This window comes from Sus scrofa, chromosome 13, assembly GCF_000003025.6.
Source record: "Sus scrofa isolate TJ Tabasco breed Duroc chromosome 13, Sscrofa11.1, whole genome shotgun sequence".
NCBI lineage: Eukaryota > Metazoa > Chordata > Mammalia > Artiodactyla > Suidae > Sus > Sus scrofa.
The window spans coordinates 197,104,571-197,115,156 of record NC_010455.5 but is presented as its reverse complement, the minus strand read 5'-3'; the positions used below and the strand labels follow the sequence as shown (position 1 = coordinate 197,115,156).

At 44.3% G+C, this 10,586-nt stretch overlaps 1 protein-coding gene across 2 annotated transcripts; it reads left to right on the top strand.

The window, feature by feature from the left end:
* On the top strand, positions 464-10,315 carry DNAJC28 (DnaJ heat shock protein family (Hsp40) member C28). 2 transcript variants are annotated; one of them, XR_002338034.1, is made up of 3 exons: positions 464-758; positions 1,662-3,343; positions 10,175-10,315. XR_002338034.1 is itself a non-coding variant. In XM_003358936.4 (2 exons), the coding sequence occupies exon 2, from the start codon at positions 1,693-1,695 to the stop codon at positions 2,851-2,853; it is 1,161 nt and encodes a 386-aa protein (XP_003358984.2). In that variant the 5' UTR covers positions 464-758; positions 1,662-1,692; the 3' UTR covers positions 2,854-4,924. The 2 variants fall into 2 exon arrangements, 1 of the variants encoding a protein (XP_003358984.2); XM_003358936.4 differs by lacking the exon at positions 10,175-10,315 and having other exon boundaries at positions 1,662-4,924.

The following is a 10,586-nucleotide window of genomic DNA, read 5'->3' as shown; positions in this document are numbered from 1 at the left end:
CTCTATCAATGCCTGGCTAAATGACCTACCTGCTCACTAAGTTCCTGAACTAACGAAAGACTAGGTTTCTAACCTGGGTTATCTATTACCACCACGTTCTAACCAACCGAGCTAACCTAGACTTTCTGGGCCAGGTAGTATTTCCTCGTCTCTGAGCTGGTGTCCTTGGCTGCAAACCTGAAAAAGCTGTTCAGGTCCTATTCGGGGGGAAAAGGACTTGTCATCCCCTCTTCAAAACAAGTTACCTAGGACCGGCGCCCTCCGAACCATTAGCACTTCAAGGGTCGCATTCGACACTGACCAAACGCTATGGTAAATCCTATTCATCTCCCCTCCGGCGGTGTAGACGTTTTCACCGCCCCGCCTCCCTCCCGGAAGGCGCAGGCGCGCGGCGGGGTCCTCCTGGAGAACTACATTTCCCAGAATCCACTCGACCGACCCACCTCCCGCTAGGGGTGGGGAGGGCGGAGTCGACTGCCCGGGGCGGGGCGGAGCGTCCCGAAATTGTCCTGCTTGTGTCCTTTTGGGAAGAGTTTGTTTTAAAAGAGATTCTGGGGTCCCCTGGTAAGGTAGGACATCTGTCTCTATTCGGTATCACATTGCCCTCCGCACCCCTGAGGGTTCCCTCAGCGTAAAAAGGCAGATGGTCTAGTCCAGCGGCGGAGACAGCTGGGGAGTGGAGGGCCGCCCTCGCACGCATGCGCAGATGCTCAGCATGGGGGCGGGAGCCGCAGAGCCCCTTCCCAGGGTCTGAGAAGGTGAGTAGAGGGCGGGACCCGGCGTGTACTGTGTCGAGATTGACTTCTCTTCCGCGACGGCCACCCATCCCAGTCAAGTCTGAAAGCCGTTGACCCCAATTTTTATAGAAAATTGGAGTCCCCAGGAGCTGAATTTTAGCGTTTATACATCAAAATCCTATTTTTAAGTCACTTCTAGCATTTCATTGCCATTTTCTATATAGAAGATTTTCTCTTCTACTATGCTGTGCGTTTAAAAAACAAACAAAACAAAACAAAAACAGGTAACAGTATACTGAGAGAGTTCACCTTTCATCTCGGCTTTCAGGCTTGCAGCAGACTATTCCTTCCTAAGACGCTGTAGAGCTTAAAGTCTTTTGGACCCTTGATTCTGTGCAATTTAGTGTCAAGAGTAGGTACAGAATCAGTCACTTGTTCTAATTGTTTCATGTAAGTCTTCTCATGAGAAGACTCCTTGGGATAATAAAGACAATGATGCACTCACTAAAGAAATAGTGGTGCTACTGACGTTTATAATTTGCTGAGGACAAATATGCAAGAGGCTTGTTGTGCCCTAACCCTAACTATTTTGCTTACACCTTGCTGTGTGATTTGGTTGTGTTGCTTAACCTTCTGGGCCTGCATTTTCTCATAAAATGAGAAGATTGGATTAGATCTCTGAGAACTTGCCAGCTCTAAAATTCTGTGGTTAGTACAGAGTAGAATCTAGATTCCATCACAATATGTTGACGCAAGACATCATTAACTTCCATTTCTCTGCTGAACAAATGAAATAAAGCTGTAAGAATTTTGGCAGCAGCATTAGAAAGAAGTATTGTACTCGTAATTCATCCTTATTGCTGAAAATATGGATTTAGCTGATAATACAACTTTCTTCACCCAATATTTGTTGTCGTTTTATAGATCATTGCTAGGAAGAAATCTGGGCACAATAATGAACACAGTGTATGTAGTGATGGCTCGAATCCTAAGATCTCATCTGATAAACGTTTCAATGATTCCTCATCAAATGAACATGGGTCCATATCTTGGTGTGCTTAGAACTAGAATGATGTCAACTTATAAATCCAAAAAGAAGATGAGCGAATATTATAGGCTGCTGAATCTGGATGAAGGATGCTCTGCAGATGATGTCAGGGAATCTTTTCGTAAACTTGCCAAGCAATACCATCCAGATGGTGGCTCTAGTACTGCTGATTCTGCAACATTTATAAGGATCGAAGAAGCTTATAGGAAGGTGCTTTCTCACGTGATTGAACAAACAAATGCCAGGCAGAGTAAAGTTGAAGCAGACGAGGAAGATGAAGAAAAATTCAAATATAAAACACCCCAACACCGGCATTATTTAAGTTTTGAAGGTATTGGTTTTGGGACGCCAAGTCAACGCGAGAAGCAATATAGGCAATTTAGAGCAGACCGTGCAACTGAGCAAGTGATGGAATACCAAAAGCAGAAGCTGCAAAGCCAGTATTTCACTGACAGTGTAACTGTGAAAGATGTAAGACACAGTAAACAACAAAAGATAACTCAAGCAATAGAGCGTTTAGTGGAGGATCTCATTCAGGAATCGATGGCCAAAGGAGACTTTGACAATCTCAGCGGGAAGGGGAAACCTCTAACAAAGTTTTCTGGCTGTTCATATATTGATCCCATGACTCACAACCTGAACAGAATATTAATAGATAATGGATATCAACCGGAATGGATCCTAATGCAAAAGGAAATCAAGGATACTATTGAGGAACTCAGAGAGGCAATTTTAGCATCGAGGAAAAAACTGGGGAGTCCCATGTCACCAACTGAACAGAAACAGTGGAACCAGGTTTGTGAGCAGTTTCAAGAAAACGTCAGAAAACTAAACAAGCGAATTAATGATTTTAATTTAATTGTTCCCCTGCTGACCAGGCAAAAAGTCCATTTTGATGCACAGAAAGAAATTGCCAGAGCCCAGGAAACCTATGAGACCCTGCTAAAGACAAAAGAAATCACAGATAAAAACCCAGATGTCATCCATCAGAGAGAAGGGGAGGAAACAGCTAGAGCCAAGACAGGTTTCTTTAACTGGACGAATGTGTGGAGATTTATTAAAATCTGACCATCTCGGTGTTCACAGCACTGCTCCAAATCATTTTCAGTAATGCTGGCATCACACGGGCTGAAATTTATTTCTATAACACAAGGGTTTGAGAACTGTGCGCCCCTGCACCTTTCACGAAAGTAATCCCATCTTCAGTGATGTGTAAGTGAGAGAACTGTGAGAAACTGAGTCAGAGAAATGTTCAGCCAGCTTTGTTCTGAGGATATGGCAAGACGAGAGGAGAACATACTTTTAAGGAAACAATTTCATACATTTCAGAGGGTGAATGTCAGTCATCAAGTGAATGGATTTAGGACAGGGACTCAGACTGGGAATCATGAAGAGTAGTCCAAAGTCTTAGTGCAGTTTGAGGCCCTAATAAATTCACAGCCGTTGCTGTTTGCCCTCTTTAAGTATAGGTACTTCAGCAGCAACAACTAAACATGTATTAGGAAAAATCACAAAATGAAAGAAGCATGGAATAAGGGCAAGTAAACCTCCAAATGAGGTATGTATTTTGCAAGTTTGCTGCATTTATACACCTGAGGTTATTAAAGCACAAAACTGTTCTGAGACTGGGGACATTTTCAGTAGGATTGGAAATGGTAAGATCAGGAAATTAGGCTGCTTCTCTTCCTCCTTCTCCCCCTCCCTGTCTACCTTCTCCTCCTCCTCCTCCTCCTTCTTTTTAAAATAAAGGCCTTCTCTGTGGGTACTTAATGAAAAAAGCCACTAAATATCTGGGTGTACTTTTTTCTAATGTCATGAGCCATTGGCTGCATGAATCCATCAGCCAAGCTAGCTGATTTAGCTATTCTAGAAATAGACTCCAGTGTCCACTTTTAAAGACTTTGAATGTATTTTCTGACCTTTTGGAGGTGGAAAAAAAAAAAAATCCCTGTGCCCAACAGAAACAAGATTTCACTTTTGGCTTCATTTCTATTTAGAGGTTGAAATGTTAGATTTACCTGAACCTACCTGAAGCCTGTCTTTGTTACGTGTCAAAGTCCCCAGAGGCTTTTTTGTGATGTGAAAAATCTGTTTACTGTCTTAGGGAAGGACTTTATTAAAAAAAGGAGAAGAAGAGTGTGCAGTAACTCCATTAGACTAATTTCCTGATCTTACCATTTCCAACCATATCCAATGGCCAGTCTTAGGAACCCTTCGATAAACAAAGACAAGATGTCACAATTTTATGCCCACTTGCATTTTGGCAAATGACCAGAGATTGGTATCCATGGGATTGTGTCCCATCGCTTTCAGAAAATTTGACTTTTTAAGGTCTGTGTATTTGCCTTATTCACAGAATAGGGCAACTGGAAGGATGCGGAGAGCGGTCAAAAGGAGCAGATCTGTTTCCTTATTTAATTCAGAGCTCTGTAGTGTGGTTGTGGCTCAGAAGCATGGCACCTGCCACTCTAATTTTGGAAGAACGAGTTATTTTGTAAAGTGTGTGTTAGTTAAATAAAATTATGTCTTCAAAAGGACATTTCAGACCTTTCTGCTTAGATGATGGGGCATTAATTGCTATACTATGTGATTATTTTATTGAATGAGTTATCATTAGCTTCTGCAATGATATATAACTCTAAAATTGTGAACAGTGTGGAATAATAGCTTTATAACAAAAGCTACAGTTCCAGAACATTCTAGAAGGCTGTAATTCTGTGAATCTCATTAAAAACTAGATATATGATACCTAATTACATTGCAGCAACATATATAAATGATACTAGATATCATTTTTGGTATTAGGTAATGAGAAGGTAAAGATTTCAGAAAAGTCTTGGAGTTCCCTGGTGGCTCAGTGGGTTAAGACCCAGCATTGTCACTTTTTGTCTCCGGTCACTGCTGTGGTGCAGGTTTGATCCCTGGCCCCAGGAACTTCTGTATGCTGTAGGCATGGCAAAAAAAAAAAAAAAAAAAAACCCTCTAGTAATTCCTCATTGCAGCCCAGCATAGTTTGTTTGTGAATGTTGTCTATATTAATAACTTTAATTAATAAAGTTAATTTTAATCATTATTCAATGGTCCATTGTTCTATAAACAACTAATAGTAGAAATAAACATTTTGGGCTGGCCATATAAATGAATGTTTTTTGTCTTTTTGATTCGTAATATCAAAAATTAATATCAGAGGTTCGCATTGTGGCTCAGTGGTTAACGAATCCAACTAGGAACCATGAGGTTGTGGGTTCGATCCCTGGCCTCGCTCAGTGGGCTACAGCTCCGATTGAACCCTTAGACTGGGAACCTCCATATGCCATGCGTGCTACCCAGGAAAAAACAAAAAGACAAAAAAAAAAAGAAGAAGTAATATCAAAACCGAGACCAAAAAAAAAAAAAAAGAACTGACTGAGACAGGGACTACTCTTGTGTTTTGTTTTGTTTTGCTTTCTTTTTTGCTGCACCTGCGGCATGTGGAAGTCCCACTATCTGGAGTCTCAGAAATCAGTGACTGAGGCCGGGGTGCCACAAATGGACCCCTTCCTTCCAAAAGTAACCCTCAGACACTCACTTTGCTTGGTATTTTTTTTTTTTTTTGAAATGTATTTATTTATTTACTTATCTTTTTCTTTTTTCTTTGTAGAGCCGCACCTGCAGTATATGAAGTCTCCAGGCCAGGGGTCGCTGCCAGCCTATGCCACAGCCACAGCAGTGAGGGATCCGAGACGTGTCTGCAACCTACACCACAGCTCATGGCAACGCCAGATAATGACCCACTGAGTGAGGCCACGGATTGAACCCGAATCCTCAGGGATGCTGGTCGAGTTTGTTACCACTGAGCCACGATAGGAACTCTGAAAATCCTAATTTTTTTTTTTTTTTTGTCTTTTTATGGCCACACCTGCTGCATATAGAGGTTCCCAGGCCAGGCGTTGAATAGGAGCGGTAGCAACGGACCTACGCCACAGCCACAGCCACGCTAGATTCAAGCCACATCTGCAACCTGCACCACAGCTCATGGCAACGACAGATGCTTAATTCACTGAGCGAAGGCAGGGGTCGAACCCGTGTCCTCATGGATGCTAGTCAGGTTCGTTACCCACTGAGCCACAACAGGAACTCCCCTTCTTTTCTTAAACATGCTCAGAAATGGGCACATGACCTGGACTCTGCCAACAAGGCTCATCCTTGGGAGACTTGGGTTCAGAATGAGGCATGGGAGCAGCTGCACTGGCTCGCTATGGAAGTTCCATTCAGCTGGTGCAGGAAGACAGTGGCTGCCAGGTAGAGCTCCTGGCACAAAAGTCGTGTCACTGTTGGTTGGCAGTGGCTTGTAGTGCATGACGGTGGCCACAGCCACTTTTGTGTCTTTCTCACCAGCCCAGTTCTTCAGTGTGGTTTTAGGCAACGTTCCTAGAAACAATCTTGAGCCACTTTTTACACCCTCCTCAAAGTTCCAGTATTCTTTAATAAATCCCTTTTCTGCTTAATCCAGCTAGTGGCAGGCCCACTGTTTGCAACTAAGAAATGTGACAGATACAGAGGAGATCTATGGGAATCTCATGGTTTTGACATCAAGTAGGACTGTACAGTGGATTATAGGGCACAGAGCACCTGGATTTATTAAACTTTCAACTCTGCTACTTTGTAGGTGTGTGATCATGGGCAAATTACCAAACCTTACTGACCTGCGGGTTTCTCGGGTGTAAATAGGAATAGGGATCTGTTGCTATGAGGATTCAATGTTCTATCATGTGTGAAGAATCCAGGAGTTCCCGTGGCGCAGTGGCTAACAAATCCGACTAGGAACCATGGTCGTGGGTTCGATCCCTGGCCTTGCTCAGTGGGATAAGGATCCAGTGTTGCCGTGAGCTGTGGTGTAGGTTGCAGATGCAGCTCGGGTCCCATGTGCTGTAGCTGTGGCTAGGCCGGTGGCTGCAGCTCCAATTAGACCCCTAGCCTGGGAACCTCCATATGCCATGGGATCGGCCCTAGAAAAGGAAAAAAGACAAAAAAAAAAAAAAAAAAAAAAGAATCCAGCATGATTTCTAAATTCCCATTGTAGCTCAGCAGGTTAAGGACGTGATGTTGTCTCTGGCCTCACTCAGAGGGTTAAGGATCTGGCATTGCCATAAGCTTCGGCAAAGTTCACAGATGGGGCTTGGATCTGGTGTTGCGGTGGCTGTGGCGTAGACCTCAGCTGCAACTTCAATTCGACCCCTAGCCTGGGAACTTCCATATACTGTAGGTGTGTCTGTAAAAAAAAAAAAAAAAAAAAGAAAAAGACTACAGCATGGTTACTTACACATCAGCACTCACTCTAAGTATTATATACTCTGTTGTGCTAATATAATAATAAGCAGAAGTTCCTATTACTTTTTAAGATTTGTTGGCGTCCCTGGTGGCTCAGCAGGTTAAAAATCCGGCTTTGTCATTGCTGGGTCTTGGGTCACTACTATGCAGTGTAGGTTTGATCCCTGGCCCAGGAACTTCTGCATGCCACAGACGTGGCCAAAACAAACAAACAAACAAAAAAAGTTGGAGTTCCTGTCATAGCACAGTGGAAACGAATCCGACTAGGAACCATGAGGTTACGGGTTCGATCCCTGCCCTTGCTCAGTGGGTTAAGGATCTGGCATTGCCATGAGCTGTGGTGTAGGTCGCAGACATGGCTCAGATCTGGTGTTGCTGTGGCTGTGGTGTAGGTGGGCGGCTACAGCTCTGATAGGACCCCTAACCTGGGAATCTCCATATGCCGCGGGTGCGGCCCTAAAAAGACCAAAGAGAAAGATTTGTTGAAAAAACTGTTCCATAGTTGTTCTCTTGGGGAATTATTGATTTCAAAGCTAATCTTGCCAGTTTCTGTCAGTTCCTTGAATTGATGGGAAACTGTCTTCTGTCATGTCTTCAGCTAGCTTCAGGCTTTAAGTGAGAACATAGAAGCCAGTTTAAATGAGAACGTAGAAGTCAAGAAAGACCCAAATTGTACAATTCCCTTTCTATGAAAAGTACAGAATATACCACTCTATGGAGACAGACAGTAGATCAGTGGTTGCCTAGGGCTCTAGAGTTTGGGGGGGAATGAGGATTGACTGCTAATGGTTACAGGTGTCCTTTTAGGGGTGATAAAAATGTTCTAAAATTGATTGTGGAAGTGGTTGTACAACTCTGTGAACATACTAAGAACCATAGAATTGTGCCTTTTATTTATATTATTTTATTTTTTTCCTTTTCTTTTTTGACTGCACTCATGGCCTATGGAAGATACCTTGGCCAGAGACCAAATCCAAGCAACAGCGGCAACATTTACCATGGCTGCAGCAATGCCAGATCCTTAACCCACTGTGCCCCAGTGGGAACTCCAGAACTGTGCCTTTTAAATTAGTGAATTTGGAGTTCCGTCGTGGCGCATGGTTAACGAATCCGACTAGGAACCATGAGTTGCGGTTCGTCCCTGCCCTTGCTCAGTGGTTAAGGATCCGGCGTGCCGTGAGCTGTGGTGTAGATGCAGACGCGGCTCGGATCCGCGTTGCTGTGGCTCTGGTGTAGGCCGGTAGCTACAGCTCCGATCCAACCCTAGCCTGGAACCTCCATATGCCGCGGAGTGGCCAAGAAATAGCAACAACAACAACAACAAAAAAGACAAAAGACAAAAAAAAAAAAATTAAAAAAAATAAATTAGTGAATTTTATGGCATATGAAAACTTTTTTTTTTTTTTTTTGGCTGTACATGTGGCATGCAGAAGTTCCCAGGCCAGCGATTGAACTTGAGCCACAGTAGTGACCTGAGCCACAACAGTGACAAGTCAGATCTTTAACTCAATAGGCCACCAGGGAACTCATTTTATTTATTTATTTATTTTTTGTCTTTTGTTGTTGTTGTTGCTATTTCTTGGGCTGCTCCCGAGGCATATGGAGGTTCCCAGGCTAGGGGTTGAATCGGAGCTGTAGCCACCGGCCTACGCCAGAGCCACAGCAACGCGGGATCCGAGCCGCGTCTGCAACCTACACCACAGCTCACGGCAACGCCGGATCGTTAACCCACTGAGCAAGGGCAGGGACCGAACCCGCAACCTCCTGGTTCCTAGTCGGATTCGTTAACCACTGCGCCACAACGGGAACTCCAGGAACTCCTATTTTAAAAAGAAAACAGTAGGAGCTCCTGTTGTTGCTCAGTGGTAACAAAGCCAACTAGCATCCAGGAGGATGCAGGTTTGATCCCTGGCCTCGCTCAGTGGGTTAAGGATCTAGTGTTGCCATGAGCTGTGGTGTAGGTTGCAGACTTGGCTTCGGTCTGGCTTTGCTGTGGCTATGGTGTAGGCTGGCAGCTACAGCTCCAATTCGACCCCTAACCTGGCAACTTCCATAAGCTGAGGGTGTGGTGCTAAAAAGAGAAAAAGAAACAGAAACAGAAAACAGTAAAGGATGATGTATAGTGGTTCTGAGTTTGGTAGGTTGCTTGCTACTTTTCTGTAGGGAAAAAAATGACTTCAGAAGCATAAGAAATAAGATAACTTTTAAATTGTGTTAAGCATGGAAATGATTGCCACTGTTTTTTTTTTTTTTTTCTTTTTTTTTCTTTTTAGGGCCACACCCATGGCATATGGAGGTTCCCAGGCTAGGGGTCCAATCGGAGCTGTAGCTGCCGGCCTACACCACAGCCACAGCAACATCAGATCCAAGCCACATCTTCAACCTACACCACAGCTCACGGAAACACTAGATCCTTAACCCACTGAGTGAGGCCAGGGATCAAACCTGCATCCTCCTGGATGCTAGTTGGGTTCTTTTCCTTTTTGCCACAACGGGAACTCCTACATATACAAACTTTTAATTCTAAAACTCAGCAGGTGATCAAGCAGTAGTTGACATGTTAATTCCCACTATATCCCATTACACACCCAGTTGCCCACAGCCTTTGAGGAAGCAGAGGCCTCCTCTTCTTCTCTCCAGCCCCAAGAAAAAGTATCCTGTGAGTTCCCATCATGGTGAAGCAGAAATGAATCTGACTAGCATCCATGTGGATGCCGGTTCGATTCCTGGCCTCGCTCAGTGGGTTGAGGATCTCGCATTGCCATGAGCTGTGCTGTAGGTCGCAGACATGGTTCAGATCCTTGCATTGCTGAGGCTCTGGCGTAGGCTAGCAGCTGCAGCTCTGGTTCAGCCCCTAGCCTGGGAACTTCCACATGCCATGGGTGTGGCCCTAAAAAGCCAAAAAAAAAGAAAAAAGAAAAAAGTATCCTAAGAAGTCATGAATCCATGGCCTTCTGGGCAGGAGTGTCAGGAAGCTGGGGGAGGAGGCAGAGCGCCCATGTGTGCCCATGGCCCTAGTCTTAGGGATTTGAGCATCTTGACAGGTTTGGGAGATGCTAGTTCTAAATGTGTTTCTTAGGGTGCCTGCCTGCCCACAGCCCCCAGGAGCCAAAGCCATTGACCTGAGGACCACAAATGATGGATGATGAAGTGTTACATAATACAAGGTAAGGCTCTTTTTTTTTTTTTTTCTTTTTTGTCTTTCCTGGGGCCACACTTGTGGCATATGGAGGTTCCCAGGCTGAATCGGAGCTGTAGCCACTGGCCTACATCAGAGCCACAGCAACTCGGGATCCGAGCTGTGTCTGCAACCTGCACCACAGCTCCCGGCAATGCCGGATCCTTAACCCACTGAGCATGGCCAGAGATCGAACCCACAACCTCATGGTTCCTAGTCAGATTCGTTAACCACTGAGCCACGATGGGAACTCCAAGGTAAGGTTCTTTGGTAAAAAAAAATTTATTTTGAAAATTTACAGGTATGTAGTAAA

Excerpts from the sequence above, each read along its gene's own strand:
- DNAJC28 (XM_003358936.4), top strand. The coding sequence starts at position 1,693 with ATGAACACAGTGTATGTAGTGATGGCTCGAATCCTAAGATCTCATCTG.